Genomic DNA, 16,682 nt, shown 5'->3' with positions numbered 1-16,682 from the left:
GTGTCGTGATCTTCATATATGGAGACGGCCATATATGGTGGCCTGACGTGTCACGAGGCGTGATGTCACGAGGCGTGACCATATATGGAGGTGTGATGTCACGAGGCGTGACCACATACAGTATGGAGGCGTGATGTCACGATGCAAGGCGTGGCCATATATGGAGTAATGGAGGCGTAACCGACCGACTGTCGGGAAATGCATGTTTCCGCAAAAGGATCTTTAAGATCAAACTGCCCTGCTGGGGTACATCGTTCCCAGGTAACGATAGAATGAGTCCAGGCGCACAGCCTCAAACCGATGTTTCAATGCCGAGCTACACTGAGTGGTCCGTTCCATTAGGAGTTCCTCCGACAGATCTGACGGCGCGCGAAAGAGCCAAAAATACCTTCTCGAGCTGAGCTAGGACTTACTTGGAAACCATTCTGAAGCTCCTGTAATTAATCCCAAGAGTGAAATGCACAAGGCGCACAGAGGACTGCCAGAATCCCCTGCAAGGTCCCTGATAGTCTCTATGCCAGTGTTTCCTGACAGGCTGATATTGGCAGAAGCCTGTCTCTCTTCTCGAGACGGCACAGCTCATGCATGCTGTGATAACCCCCCCCCCCTCAGTATGGCTGCTTCCATGCAGCAGATTTTTAATTGGCAGTACTATAGCTACTGTTGACAGCTTTATCATAAGTCTCTTGAACACGAATTGTAGTTCTTTTTTCCACCCAGAGCTGCTTCAACTGTTTGCCTTCCAAGTCGTCCTGCACATTTTTCAATATTCAATAAATAATCACAAATTGCACAGGGCAGATTTGACAAATGAATATACAAAGAAAACACTGACACATTTAATATTTTTGTATATTTCTTTTCTTTCCAAAAAAATTACAAAATAGCAGAAATAGTTGACAATACTTTTTTGCTATTTTTGAAAAATGTATAGACATTTTCTACATGGAAACAATTGGCGATTATGCTAAAATGATTGTGATTAGGCGATTATTTAATACTTGTAACAGCCTAGGCCTATGTAATGCCCAGGATTCTAACTCGGGTCTCCCGTGTGAAAGTCCATCATCTTAACCACTAGACCAAAGGGATATCCCTATGGACCGGGGGAGATATTAGACTTTTGAGCCACTCTGCTACACTCACCCCCCCTTTTGAATTCCTCCCACGGGGAAACCCGATCCGGGTCACGGCACCAATGTAACGCCCAGGATTTGAACCACTAGAGTGACTAGACCAAAGGGATATCCCTATGGACTGGGGGAGATATTAGACTTTTGAGGCCATCAGGCAGAGGCTCTGAGACACTGCTACATCTACGTGCTTTGTTTCAGATTGGTTATTTTCCCAATTTCAGAAAACCTTGAAAATGTTGAATTCCTTTGAAATCTTTAAGTTCAACTTAAAGTGTGTTTATTCCACAGCTACAACCTGGACAGTGGGGTGTGGAACACGGTCCCCATCAACAGTGGGCCTCTGCCAAGATACGGACACTCCTTAGCTGCTTATCAGGTGAGCATATGCACGCACTCACGCATGCACACGCACACATGCATTTTCATGTATTACCATCTGTTGTTCTTGTCTACTTTAATTCGCTCTGGAATAAGGTCGTCTGCTAAATCCCTAAATTGTTATTTAGTACAACTCGTCTCAAATGTATGTATAGTGTACAGTATAGTGTAGCAGCCATCATGTGGTAATAGACTGTAATGGCAGCGAATGGGTGAATGTAATGCACAATCTATGTAAAGCGCTTTGGATAAAAGTGCTATATAAATGCAAATGATTTAGCATTGCCCATTTACCATGTGAGTAGTTTCTTCCGTCACTGGTGACAATAAAGTTGATTGTGTGTGCATGTGCCTGTGTCCGTGTCCCACAGGACGACATCTTCATGTTCGGCGGGAAGCTGGAGGCCGGCTCGGGGAACGTGACGGAGGAGCTGTGGGTGTTCAACGTGCCCAGCCGGACGTGGCAGCAGAGGACCCCCGTGGTCCCGGGGGGGCCCCCCTCCGGGGGCCCATCGTCGGGGGACCGGGTGTACGCCGTGGAGGGCCACACGGCCCACTGCGTCCTGCTGGAGGGGGGCGAGGCGGTCATGGTGGTCATCTTCGGCTACTCGCCCATCTACAGCTACGTGAGCAACGTGCAGGAGTACCACCTCAGTAAGACCCCCCCACACCCACCCCCCCACCCACCCACCCAGCACACGTCCTGCTTCCCACCGGCATTAACCCATTCAGACCCCAGACCTGGTTCTACAAATCATGACCAAATCATGATCAAGTTTTCTGAAAATGTTTCTATGTCTTGCCAGTGGTGCTTTTCATGTCAAGGACCCCCAGAATGATATGTATTTGGCCTACAAGCAATACATGAGCTTGTACATCTGCTATTTTTCAACAGCTAAAGTTTATGCCATTAATTTACCCTAGAGTTGTTGTGTGGAAACAATAAAAAGGTCCCCCCCCCCCCTCTTCTGTTGTGATCAGTGACATCACGACGGTGTACTCTGCAGGCCAAGGAGTACACTGTCGTGAATCGTGATGTCACTGACCTCTCACATGACCTCGACTTATAGATAGAGTTCTAGGCTAAACAGAATGAGAGGACTTTTTTATAATTTATACGCAACAACCCTAAGGTATATTAATGACATAGTTCAATGCAGAAATTTAGTGGTATTCCCCTTTTGGTGTTCTAAGTTACCCTTCTCGACAGGAACCCCTCTTGGGGTTCTTCTGTACAGTATGTACATTATTAAAAAAATACAAAAATGTATGCTGCTACAGCCTACACCTACAGTATATAAATATGTGAAGTTTTTCAGAAAACCTAGAAGGCTTTTTAGAGCAACGTATTTTCAACGCTAGGCCGAAGGCTATGTGTTTCGCTTTTGTCCGTCCGTCCGTGAATCCGTGGACAGGTAATCTCTGGTAGAGAACTAATTAGTAACTCAAGTTTTCAAATAAATCTAGTGGAGTAAAAGTACAATATTTGTCTCTGAGATGTAGTGGAGTAGAAGTAAAAGTATTGGAAATTGGAAATAGTCCAATAAAGTACAAATACCTCAACATTGTACTTAAGTACAGTACTTTAGTAGATGTACTTTCCACCACATGATGAGTAGCATTTGAGATTATAAAGAAATCACATCAATGTTTCCAGGCAGTGAAAAATAATGACATCCTGCACGTTCCAACACATGTGAACTTCCTGTTTGTCCCGTTGCCCTGGGAAACGGCATAAACTAACAGAGAGGAAATGTCCATGATGATGTTTATATGCTTTGTTATCGTTGTTGTTAGCAACCGTGGTGGAAGAATTACTATGATGTTTTACTTAGTAGAAGTATCATTGACATCAATATTAAAATTGTCTGTCAACAAGTTAAAGCCTTGTACTCAACATTTGACCTATAAGTCCGAGTAAGTATTGGCATCAAAATAATATACTTAAAATGACCAAATCTTTTAAAAACAGCAGATCTGCAAGATATTGTTGTAGAATTGGTTAACTCTATCTCTACCGCTAGCTGTTAGCATAAACCCCAGTTCCCAGTGCCAGCATGCACTTTAAAAAATGGAGTTCCCCCCCCCCCCCCCCCCCCCCCCCCCCCAGGTTTGAAAATCCTCCTTTCAACTGATTTACACTGAGATTATATTTGCGATCCCAAAGTTGGAACGGTGGGGCGTTGCTATAGCAACCGGACCAATGTTAAAAGCTTCCGTGGGCCTCATCCATTATATAAATGAAGTATGCGTTGGGGTACGTACTGTATATATACTGACCTGGGATATGACGCCACCTAGCGTTGACGTCCGTACCGACTTGGGAAAGTAATAATCTAAATCTATAAAGTAACTGGTAACAAAAGTTTTCAATTTATTTTGAAAGTACAATATTTGCGTCTTTGAGACGTGGAGTAGAAGTATAAAAATGGAAATACCTTTCACAAGTAAAGCAAAAGTACCATAAAACAGCCATATTGTAAATAAATTACAATTTAGGCATTTAGCAGATTTACATTAATTAGGCAATAACAAAAACAAATTGAGCCTCTTCCTTCACTTGTGTTTTCCAATGATACTCTGTTCCATTTAGTGTAGAACAGTGGTACAAATGAGTTACACACCCGTAAGGGGCCATTTGGAACCCCCCTCAACTTGGAACCATATGAGCATCACACTTTGAGACCCACTGGTGTATATATAGCAGTGTTTCCAGTGAGCCAACATGCACAATATCAGCAACCTGACTCTGTTTGACCAGAATGTCACAGAGCCTTCATTGGTATTATTGGTAACACCTGCGAAGGAAGTATGGCTTCTGCTGTGCATTTAGCCTATTGTACAGTACCTGAGTAAATGTACTTTGTAGCATTGGTTGTAATGTGTGTGTGTGTGTGTGTGTGTGTGTGTGTTCAGGACAGAATACGTGGACCATGCCAGAGACGCGGGGTGCGGTGGCGCAGGGCGGCTACGGTCACACCAGCTCCTATGACAGTGCCAGTGGCAGTGTGTTCGTCCACGGAGGGTACAAGGCCCTGCCCGCCAACAAGTACGGACTGGTGGACGACCTCTATCGCTACGACGTCAACACGCGCACCTGGTGGGTACATCAACCGTGTCGCACGCACTCACGCATGCGTGCATACGAAGCCAGCAGTGTGTGTGTTTGTATAGTTTCAATGTACATAATTATATTTATTATTCGACCGTTTGGGATGTCCAGAGGCGAGGCAAAGTGTTGTACTGTGACAGTCTGCTACGTTTGATGGAGATGCTGAGTGACATTAACAATCATTCATGTTGTATCGTGAAGACAAGACATGTGCCATGACTTTGTGAATGCACCCTTAACTGCACCGGTAATGTTTATGTCCTTGTGTAAATTATTTAAGTGTGTGTGTGTGTGTGTGTGTGTTCCAGGACCATCCTCAGAGAGAGTGGCTTTCCTCGGTACCTTCACTCTGCGGTGCTGCTCAGTGGAACCCTGCTGGTGTTCGGGGGGAACACGCACAACGACACGTCGCTCAGCAACGGGGCCAAGTGCTTCTCCGCCGACTTCCTGGCCTACGACATCGGTAATGCCCTTTGATACGCTGACCTGACACACGTGTACAGTACATGTCTCTGCTGTCGGGACCAAACCACCTATCTCCAAAATGTTCATTTTTCAGGAAATGGAAAACAATACATTTTTCAGGAAATAAGGAAACCTCTTTTTATTCTAAAACAATGCGATACTGCCTCATTAGTTTTTTTTTCAATAATATTTTTATTGGCTTTTTTTTTAACATACATTACATACAGTACATTCACTCACTCACACACACACACACACACTTGCACTTGTATATTCACAAAATAAGTATCTAAATAAATAAACTGCCTCATTAGTTAGTATTGTGAATTACTTTCATGAGAGGGGGGCAAAGTGGTGGAGTTTGAAGTTCCAGTGGAGTTAAGAGGTTTTGTCCGAAGCGCCTTTTAATACTTTTCATTGGTTCAATATTCTTTTAACCAACAGACGGATGTAAAAGGTGTTCAATAGCATTGATTTATGAAAAGAAAAAAAAATACAATAAAATCTAAAATCTAAAACCTCGGTGGCTAAATACATATAATTTTTGGGGTCTTTATTCATGTTTATAAATGTGTGGTTTTCTGTAGCGTGTGACGAGTGGAAGCTCCTGCCCAAACCCGACCTGCACCGAGATGTCAACCGCTTTGGTCACTCCGCTGTGGTCAGCAATGGGTCAGTTCTGCATGCACGCGCACACACGCATGCACACACATGTGCGCGCACACACACACACACACACACACACACACACACACACACACACACACACACACACACACACACACACACACACACAGTGTTGTTTTAGAATACAATAAAACAAGAACCGCTGGGGGGAGAGCAGTCTGCAAGCAAAATGGTGGCGAGTGTGATTTGTGTTACCTACTGTCTACATACGTACTAACCCCAACCTGCTCTCTGCGTCGTTGTTGTTGTTATTAGGTCCATGTACGTGTTTGGGGGCTTCTCCAGCATGCTGTTGAACGACGTGCTGGTGTACAGACCTCCCAGCTGCCGCGCCTTCCTGGGGCCAGAGAGCTGCACGGGGGCCGGCCCGGGGGTCCGCTGTGTGTGGAACAAGGGCCGTTGCGGCCCCTGGGAGCCCAGCATGGCCGCCGACGACGAGGGCCTCAAACCCGCAAACTTCTGTCCCGCGAAAGCTGGTGAGGGAAAGCTCCTCGGTAGCCACTTTGCTTAAACCCTGATATGGTTGACCGGAGTCCCTCAGGGCTCTATGCTAGTGTGATTTCTGTTATTGTGGGGAAAGCTTTCGCTGGAGAGACTATTCTGCTATGCCCCTATCCATCCCCACAATAAAGATGCTGGGGTTTAAGCAGTGGTTGGAAAACGTTCTCAATCGTTTCTCGTTTCTCTCAATTTCAGGGTCCGCCAGTTCAGTATGTATTAACCCCGCTTGAAATTAAAACGGGTTTGAGAACCACTGTGCTACACTAAACGGAACAGAGCCTTCATTTGTATCATTGGTAACACCTGTGAAGGAAGTAAGGCAGGGGCCCAATTTCATTCCAATACGGCTGCTGTACATGGCGCCCACCCTTTCAACATGCAAACTAAAGCAGTGGTTCCCAAAGTGGGGTCCGGGGACCCCCAGGGGTCCTTGAGGGAGTACCAGGGGGTCCCCAGCTAAATGATAGTTTGTAACCAAATGGACCTTTATGGGTCCGTAACTCTGAGAGTGTACAAATTTGTACACTTTCAGAGTTACATTAACATTGACTTACAATATAAATTGGGGTCCCAGAGATAGAAATGCCATCAAATGGAGGTCTGTAGCCTAATGCAGGTCAAACTGGGGGGCCGTAATAATCTTCTCTTATGGGGGTCCATGGCATGTTTTCAAATGGGGGTCAGCGGGCTAATTAGTGTCAATTTGGGGGTCCTTTATATGAAAAAGTTTGGGAACCACTGAACTAGTAAAGACACTCTGACTCTCTCTCTCTCTCTTTCTCTCTCAGCCACGGTAGACGAGCGGTGCTATCGTTTCTCAGACTGTGCCAGCTGTGCGTCCAACACCAACGGCTGCCAGTGGTGCGATGATAAGAAGTGCCTCTCCGCCTCCAGCAACTGCACCACCGTGAGTCTGCCACCGGATGGCACTGTGGCGCTTCCCCGTCTTTTGAACCACTCAACCCTCGCACACAATTTTATCAGTGAATGCTGAACGTCAGTCATCCCTGTTGATGTTTTACACAGGACATGTTCTTCTTCCAAACGATGTTTTTTCCCTGGCCTTTGAGTAGTTACAAGTGTAGACAGCTACAGAAGTGTAGACAGACAGGAAACGGAGAGAGAGACAGAGCACCGGGGTGCAGTGACAGCAAAGGTCCCTTTGGACCAGACTCTACAGTATTATGTGGAAATATGTATCTGAAGCACTCCCATTATGTCACAGTTTGAGTCGGTGCTGATGTCTGTGCATGTTTAAAACAGAAGGATGAAGCGCTTCTGTCCACAAGTTGTACTTGTCGAGATTCAGCAGACTATAGGGAGAACGAGGCCCCCCTCTTCAGGTGGCAAAAAATTATGTATTTATTGTTCGAGCATGGCAACAGAGAATGACCAACGCTAAACTTGGGTTTCCAGCTGGGTCTGACAATCAGGGTGATTAGTCACACTTTTCTTTTAGAGTAGCCAATTATTTTTACCCCCTTTTTTCTAACCAATTTAGTCATTATGCCACAATATGTTGTCTTTGTTACAAATATTAACATTTCGGGTGACTTATAAAATGGTTGCGGCTAAAAGTCGCCTATCCAATCTTTCCTTTCGGTTCAGGGGTCATGAATACTTGGGTCTTCAAAAAAAAAATCCGGTTTGGAGACCGTGGCAGGGAAGGGACACGGACTGAAACAATTCTGGCTGTCAATGAGTTAAGCAAATCACCTGAGGACCTCCCAAAACAATGTGGGGGACCCCCGGTTTGGAAAGCTACTGTATGGAGTCTACAGGACACGGTTTGACGTGGTGTTGAATGTTGCTCTGTCTCTCCTCCAGAACGTGAAGAACTTCACCCAGTGTCCGGTGAGGAACGAGCAGGTGTGCAGCAAGCTGGCCAACTGCAAGAGCTGCTCCCTCAACCTCAACTGCCAGTGGGACCAGAACCAGTCGGAATGCCACGCTGTGCCTGGTGAGACTACAGCAATATTACATTTTTTTCCATTTCACCTGTATTTACCTAAGGAAGGTCAATTGAGAGAAAGTCTGACTATTTTCCAATGCCTCGCTGATTACAGCAAACATACTGCAGCATAAAATTAAACAAAACAAAGATAACAAAGTGTGTGTGTGTGTGTGTGTTTGTGTGTGTGTGTGTGTGTGCTCGCGCTCGCGCGTTGCCCCTGCAGCCCAGCAGTGCAGCGAGGGGTGGAGTCAGGTGGAGGAGGCGTGTCTCCGCATCAACGCCAGCAGGGAGAGCTATGACAACGCGCAGCACTATTGCAAGAACCTGAACGGGAACATCGCCTCGCTCACCTCCACCCCACAGGTGGACTTTGTTCTGGAGGAGCTGCGCAAGCTGCAGCTGCAGGACCAGGTGAGGACCATCCCGCCCTGCTACGCAGTGCAACTGGGCTCTATGCACACAGCAGCCATTTTGGAAGGAACCTACTTCCCTACTTCCTTCACAGGTGTTACTGATGCTACTAATGAAGGCTCTGTTCCATTCTGGTCAAACAGAGTCAGGGTGCTGCTATTGTGTATGTTGGCTCACTGACAACACTCAGCTACACCAGTGGGTCTCAAAGTGTCCTTCAGTGGGTTCCAAATGGCCCTGAACAGGTGTGTAACTCTTGAGAGTGTACAAATGGAGCCGTAGGGAAATTAAAAAATCACACCTTTCGTCTTCACTTTTATCTTCATTGTTTGTGTTTACACGAACTTTACACTTTAACTGTACATTAACCCCCTTGCCACGATTGCCGAAAGTCTTCGGCAATTGAAGCCTAATTTTGATATTAACACTTGCCGCCATTGCCGTAGCCCTTCGGCAATTGTTGTTTTATAGTGCATTTGATCGATCGAGCCATAATGCTACTTACGTTAGCCGGTTAGCTAGCTGTGTTGTTAGCACAGCATTGGATCGTTCATCTTAGATCGTCGTCACCATAAGAATCCATTCTATCCGTTTCTTTCAATCGCCTGTATCTCCTATTCCTTGTCCCAGATGGCATTTTTGGTCAAAACAGCGTTTCTTTGACGGCACGAGCCGACGTTGTGGAGGGCTAAAGTGTACGGGCAATGACGCGATCATGTAAACAAAGGTTGTCATGGCAACGTAAAGCTGGCAGGAATAAGCCAACTTCCGGTTGAGGCAAAATGTGGCTTTTCAAAATAAAAGCTCAAATTAAAAAAATGCTGGCGTGAATTAGGTCCTAATTTCTCAATAAATGGTGGCAGTATAAGAGTTAAATGGAACACAGCCTTAATTAGTATCATCGGTAACACCTGTGAAGGAAGTAGGAAGAGGCCCAGAAGTAGGGGGAGTTATTCTGTGTGCATATAGCCTATTCCGTCGACTAAAGCTATGACGAAAAATGTCCATCGACTACCTTTTTTCACTGATGAAAATGGAATGGAAATGGAAATAAAAACTAAGCTATGATGACCAAATCTGAGACTAAATATGTTGACAATTTCATCAACTAATACTAAAATGTTAGGGAGCGGGACTTCCAGTGAAGAAGAAATGTAGTAGAACTAAAATACAAGTAATTTGAAACTTCGGTTGCACTCGGGTGTTGCACCCTGAAAATAGCCCATCTACAAGCTCACAATGCGTCGCAGCACAAAGTGTAAAATCAGCTATTACGACGCCGTCAAGGCCCGGCAAAATATAACTAAATACATTTGTATGACTAAAACTAAAACGAAATGTGCTGTCAGAATGAACACTGCCTACTACTGGGAGCAACCGCATACAACCAGGGTTTCTCAAACCTCTTCAACTAGAGACCCACAAGATAAAATCACCCAGACGTCCCAAAATACATTATGAATTCATCACAGATGGCCAAAGGGGTCGTAGAGAAGGAAGGGACAGAATTATTGTTTTTGTGTTTATTGCGTTTCAGAATAGCATGCTATTTTATGTACACTCTGTGTACTATCTTATCTTACTCCTTATACTGTATGCCTAAACCTTTAGCAAATTTTTGGAGCTTGGAGATCGGCTATATGTGTTTTTCAAAATAGTAAAAACAAATGCCAAAAATGTTTTGGCAGGCAAGATGTGTGTCTCTGTGTCTTGTTTAGTTGAGACGTAACGTAATCGACCAGTCGCTAATCGTCAGTCGCAGCCCTACTACTTGACCGACGTCTCATGTGTCCCCCCCTTCCTCCCTGTCCTCTGTAGCGTCTGTCCCCCTGGGTGGGCCTGAGGAAGATCAACGTGTCGTACTGGGGCTGGGAGGACACGTCTCCGTTCACCAACAGCAGCCTGCGCTGGCTGCCCGGCGAGCCCAGCGACAGCGGCTTCTGTGCCTACCTGGAGGAGCCCCATGTGACGGGTCTGAGGGCCAACCCCTGCACCGCCACGGCACACGGACTCATCTGTGAGAAGGCTGTCGGTAAGCATTACCCCAGCCCAAATCCACTCTAAATATCAATCCCATACATTTAGCTTAGCCCGGTCTTCCACCACGAGACACCCCGAAACTAGTAAAATGTGTTGGAATAAGGTGGGGCCATGGGCTCGAGGGCGAGTAGTTAGTCATTTTGTTTGAGAGGTCTGAAGTTTAGTTTTTGCAAGCTGCTTGCAAAGCGGCTGGACAACATGTTGATCTACCTCTACTAGCGACCTTAGTAGCGACCTAGTCTGCCTCCTAAGCCAATGGGAGACTTACCCATAAAACCCATAGTCTGAACAGCATAATTAAAACCCATACTGTATTGGCTGCATACTGAACGCTGGAACGTGAGCTGAAAACCCTTTCAAAATAATGATTGGATTGGGTGCAAAAAAAAAGTGCTTGCTGCATTTTTTTCCCTCCTCCTCTCTCCCCAGGGAGTCCCAGTACGAGCAGTCGTCCCTCCTGTAAGAAGCCGTGCGCGCTGCACACCACCTGCGCCAACTGCACCAGCCAGGCCATGGAGTGCATGTGGTGCGGCAGCACGCAGCGCTGCGTGGACTCCACCGCCTACATCATCTCCTTCCCCTACGGACAGTGTCTAGAGTGGCAGACCGGAGACTGCGTCGGTAAGGCCACTCACCATGAGAATAGGAAGTGCTCGGGTGGCGCAGCGCTAAAGTTGCATGTGTTCGAATTAGGGCTGCAGCGGTGTACGGTTTTAAAACCGAACCGTACGGTACACCGGTCCATAGGGACATGTTCTAGTGGTTAAGATGTTGGACTTTCATGTGGGAGACCCGAGTTCGAATCCCGGGCGTTACACAATGCGCTTTTATGGACCGCAGTTTTTCTGAATAACCGGCGAAACAAAAAAATAACCAGAACAGCTGATCCACAAGCATCAATATTTAAAAATGCATTGGTTCCCAACCTTTTTATACTGAAGTACCACCTCAGAAAACATTTAGCTCTCCAAGTACCACCATAATAACTGATGTTAAAATACAGGAGCTTATGCCTGCCCTTTTTCTTCCATTCCTAAGCCAATAATGCTGCTGCTCTGACAAAACTCTGTCTAATTATTAATCAGCACAACTGATGATATATGTAACGGCTAGGTTGCTGTCATGCTCATTTCAGCACGGCTGGATAGCCTTTTTCAACCAATAGCTTGGTCAGAAGAACTACCTGTAGTAATATAAATATTTCATTCCACTTTTGTCTTTTTTCCTCCTTCTTTGGGCGACTCCTCTGTGTACCACCAGAGGGGTCTCAAGTACCACCAGTGGTACAAGTACCAGTTGTTGGGAACAATTTACAATTTAGGAATTTAGCAGACGCTCTTAATCCAGAGCGATTTACATTAAGCAAGAACAAAAAAGCATGGGAATACATCACATAAAAACATTTATCATGAAACATGCGTAAGCTAAGAAAGTAACAGTGGAATATCTATATAATGAAACTATACATATAAACTATACATCTATACTACTATGCTATATGACGTGCTATGACTACATACAATGCACTTATGCTGTCTACATAACATGCTATAAGTCTGTATCAAATGCTATCTAAGTCTACAGAATCTAAACCTCTGGTGTAGATCCTTTGAAAATGTGAGCTACTGTACTGGTTTAGAATGCGTTTAGAATCAGCCTGTAGGTCATTAACCCTTCCCTTTACAATGGCCACTGCCCTCCCGTCCACCGCATTGAAAAGCGGCATCTCGGAGAAGTCAAAGTGGAGACAAAGTGTGGTCGTATTGCTTCGTGGACCTGCTGTAACCTTACAGCGTGTCGGAACTAAGCCCCTGCCTCAGCCATCCGTATCCAGTGCTGGATATTGGGTCACAAAAGGTCTCTGATGGAAACAACAGTCTCTGTGTGGAAGTCATTTGTGTGGCGGGTGCGACGGAGGGACGGGGGACGGATGGACGGCAAAAAACAATACACCATTAGCCTCTGCTGACCGTCCCACAAAGCCTTACCTTTGTGTCCTTCTCCGTAATGGCCAATTATTCTTCCAATTAGACGAGTCCACACACAGCAGGTGGATTTCCCTCGTGGCCAGGTGGTCACGCAGCCGAGCTGGATGTTCACACGAGTTCAGAGATAGCCTACAGGGGTCATTTTCGACTAAAACTATGATGGAAAATGTTCGTCGAGACGTCGACTACCTATTTTCACTGACGAAAAGTTAAAACTAAATAAAAACTAAGCCATGATGACTAAACCCATGACTGAATATACTGATAATTTCGTCAACATAGTGGAAAAGAGATTTGGTTTGGTTGCACTCGGCTGTTTCGCTCTGAAAATCTACAACGCGTTGTCCTGCGACACGTGAGCTTATGAATCGGCTATTTTCAGCCTGCAACCAAGTGTAAAATTGCCATTATTATGATGCCATCAAGGCCTGCCAAAATACATACTTGTCATGGACACTTGGACAGGTACATTAGCTTATCAATATGCAGCATTTCCAGAAGTGTGCAGGTGACGTGCATAATATCGTCTCTGTCGGGTGGAAACGGGATACATTTCTAGATAAAAAAAATTAAAGGGCAAAAGTGGCAGATCTACAAACTCAACGCAGATCTGCTACTTTCGGTACTTTTACGTGACGGCGCCGTAGTATGAAAGTAGGACATTCATTTACGGAAAAGGCACCAAAACCTAAAATATGGAGATAAGAGGTTTCTGCCTGGCAGCAACGATATATTGCATCTGTACTGTACATTATATCTGTGTAGGTATAATGTGCATAAGCGTATCTAATCAATAGCAACAATATCACATTGGAGCATAATGCGGTGATGATGTAATGATCTCATATTTCTCTATGAAGGATATGTTCTATATTTATGTTGCATTATGCCTGTGATGTATTGACCATTTTACTATCTTTCTGAAGCGGTTTTATACTACTTGTGGATGTATTGGGGTGGGGACAATGGCGTACAACACAACCTCATTCTTATTCTTATGCAACATAAAAATAGATTTGTGCCCTCGTGTTTTTACAACGCTCTGACGGATTCTCTTTGCTCCAGCCACGGTGTCATCGGGTGTCACCTATGTCAAATTATCTAGCAGGGAATTCATGACAATTGTGCACTTTTTTAGTTTTTAGTTTAGTTTTTGGTATGGTGTTAGTCAAATTCAAAGGAAAAGAGGGCACTGTTTTTCCTTTGTTTTGCCAATGGTTTCCCAGATTGGGCAACCAAATCAACTGTAGTTGACTATCATCTAAAAAAACAAGATCAACAAACACACTGTCAAAATTTTTGGTCAAAAATCGACACGGCCAATCCAACTTGCTCTCTCTTCCCCCCCCCCCTTCAGCTCAGAACTGCTCCGGCCTGCGTACGTGTGGTCAGTGCCTGGAGCAGCCGGAGTGCGGCTGGTGTGGGGACCCCAGCAGCACGGGCCGGGGTCTCTGCATGGAGGGCTCGTACCGCGGGCCCATGAAGAGGCCCTCCTCCAAGGTGGGCCTGCAGCAGGGCCACTATCAGGACATGAGCCTGGAGCCGGCCCTCTGCCCCAAGGACCGGAGCTACGAGTGGGCCTTCATCCACTGCCCTGGTAAGAGAGACACCATGGCTGCATAGAGTTATGGGGGGCCTGTGAAATTTATAATGTTTGAAAACCACTGCACACTAAATGAAAAAAAAAAAGAAGAAAAATAAATAAATAAAATAATAATATATGCCCCATTTTCTACGCATTTTAAAACTACTGGAAATAGCCTATCTATCTACAAGCTCACAGCATGTGAGTTTGCTAATCTGCTACTTTTTTCTAAGTTTGAAATATGTACTAATCTGCTAAATCTAGTACATTTTATCTAAATTCCCCATCCAAATTGATTGGTGGCTTGCAGGTCTGCTATTTTTTGTAAATTTGATACAACTTAAAATAAAATACTAATAAATGTTTCCCCCAAATATGTATAATATAATATACCGGTGATATAATATACAGGTGATATAATATAATATAATATGTATCAATTAGTCTGATTAACTATTGTATTACACTGTGCTGTTTTTAGTTTTATTTTACGAGTGTGATATCTGGTTTCGTTTCGTTTGTTAAAAGAAATGCATTGGGAATTCTCATACAGGAAGTGGTTCTCACTGAAAAGTGTATCAGCGTTACAGCTACAAAGTGTATCAGTGATACAGTCTGCGTATGACCGCCTATGCCATGGACATGCAGGTTGATAAACAGACAGGCTTCAGTTACACATCAACGGCGACATCTTAGATTTCGTCTGTGTCGAGTGGAAACCTTGTATGTCCAAAACTAACATTTCAAAAAAGAAACCGTATACCAATGGATTCAATGTAGTTTTCATTTTGGTTGCAAGCTCTTGCTAATACGTTCCATTGGTTTAAGCTTGTAGATCGTCTATCTTCGCGTGACACTGTCGAATGAAGAAGTACAGTAGGGCTTCAATTTATTATGGGGGGGGAGTTGAAATATGGAGATACAAGGTTTCTGCCCGACAGCGAAGATTTAAAGAGATGCTCTTAGAGAGGTACGATGCCTCCTCCCTCCGCCGTGGAAACTAATCCCATCCCTGTTGACTCAGTGCAGTGTGTGTAGACAACATATGCGATTGAGTCATGCAATACTCTATCGAAACCTCAATCTATACGGCCGCGCGGCGAGCAAGATGATATCGCTGCCGCCGCCCCGGAAGCTCCGGCATGGTCTCGGCGTGATGGCCTCACAGCCGTCTCTTCCTAAGTTCCTATCGTAATCGTCCCTTGTCGGGAAAAAAAATTGGGCCGAACAAATAATTAGAAAGAAGAAAAACACTAAAAATAGTGTTCTATAGTGTACTATTTTCTTCTTTCTAATTATTTGTTCGCCCCCCAAAAAAATTGTTTATTGTCATGATTTGTCAACTTGGCTGTTGGCTTTGTCCCGAGGCTTAAATGTTTTTAAATTACTTTTTGAAACTAATATGGGAATAATGAATGGGGAATTAATTCCTGGTGCCTTCGTCGCTCTGAAAGGGGGCGGGACTGCGACACTATAAACTGGTATTCATCTCATATTTATCGAGATTAGCTGAGATTTTTCTTACGTTTGTGTGTGTGTGTGTGTGTGTGTGTGTGTGGTTGTCCACAGCGTGCCAGTGCAACGGACACAGTACGTGTGTGAACGGCAGTGTGTGCGAGCAGTGCAGGAACCTCACCACCGGCCCACACTGTCAGACCTGCATGCCTGGCTACCACGGAGACCCCACCAACGGAGGCAAATGTCAAGGTGAGAGACCCACTGGGGAGAAAACATGTCTGTACAGCAGGGGTTAAAGGCAGATTATGATAAAACGGGCTCCTGGGCACCGACACACATATCCTGTGCATTACATTCACCCATTCACACACACACACACACACACACACACACACACACACACACACACACACACACACACATTCACATACTGATAGCGGAGGAAACCATGCAAGGCACCAACCTGCTCATCGGGAGCAGTTTGAGGTTCAGTATCTTGCTCAAAGACACTTCGGCTGTGGCCGAACTTGGTATGTTTGGCACTAACACAGGGAAACCGCGGTTTTGTCCTCCACACAGGGTTCAGTGGGACACCATTCATGGAGATTTTTTTATTTTTTTATTTTTTTGTCACATTCCTGACCCAATAATCCCATATTTGACTGATTTGAAGTTAAAGCGATATTTCCAAATGGTAGTTTTATCGTCTACTCAGGCTTATGTGAACACCCCATATAGTTTTTTAAGTTGCTTGATTCAGTATTTAGATATGTAGGTGTTTTCAATGAATCTAACATGGTTAAAATGGAGTTTGAAGTTAACAATGAGTTTGTATAGGAAGGGGGCGGGGCAGATAAAATGAATATCAAATGTCAGAATACTAAATCAAGCAACTCAAAAACTGTCTGGGGTGTTCACATAAGCCTGAGTAGACAATAAAATGACCAAACACGTTTTTGAAAGTGAA

General features: G+C 44.8%; 1 protein-coding gene across 1 annotated transcript in view; it reads left to right on the top strand.

Moving 5' to 3' along the window:
- atrnl1b (attractin-like 1b) overlaps nucleotides 1–16,682 on the top strand; it is a 93,826-nt gene that overhangs the window by 18,281 nt on the left and 58,863 nt on the right. Inside the window, exons 7-19 of the mRNA XM_080789626.1 lie at nucleotides 1,425–1,512; nucleotides 1,886–2,168; nucleotides 4,431–4,614; nucleotides 4,935–5,089; nucleotides 5,679–5,763; nucleotides 6,034–6,254; nucleotides 7,068–7,186; nucleotides 8,107–8,239; nucleotides 8,457–8,644; nucleotides 10,463–10,676; nucleotides 11,114–11,305; nucleotides 14,030–14,269; nucleotides 15,827–15,964. Coding sequence (XP_080645752.1) covers nucleotides 1,425–1,512; nucleotides 1,886–2,168; nucleotides 4,431–4,614; nucleotides 4,935–5,089; nucleotides 5,679–5,763; nucleotides 6,034–6,254; nucleotides 7,068–7,186; nucleotides 8,107–8,239; nucleotides 8,457–8,644; nucleotides 10,463–10,676; nucleotides 11,114–11,305; nucleotides 14,030–14,269; nucleotides 15,827–15,964 — 2,240 coding nt within the window. The remainder of the gene's footprint in view (nucleotides 1–1,424; nucleotides 1,513–1,885; nucleotides 2,169–4,430; nucleotides 4,615–4,934; nucleotides 5,090–5,678; nucleotides 5,764–6,033; nucleotides 6,255–7,067; nucleotides 7,187–8,106; nucleotides 8,240–8,456; nucleotides 8,645–10,462; nucleotides 10,677–11,113; nucleotides 11,306–14,029; nucleotides 14,270–15,826; nucleotides 15,965–16,682) is intronic.

The sequence above is a fragment of the Protomyctophum bolini genome, assembly GCF_963924005.1.
Source record: "Protomyctophum bolini genome assembly, chromosome: 18".
NCBI classification, from domain to species: domain Eukaryota; kingdom Metazoa; phylum Chordata; class Actinopteri; order Myctophiformes; family Myctophidae; genus Protomyctophum; species Protomyctophum bolini.
Note: the sequence above shows the minus strand (reverse complement) of the source record. Positions and strands in the feature narration are given on the sequence as shown.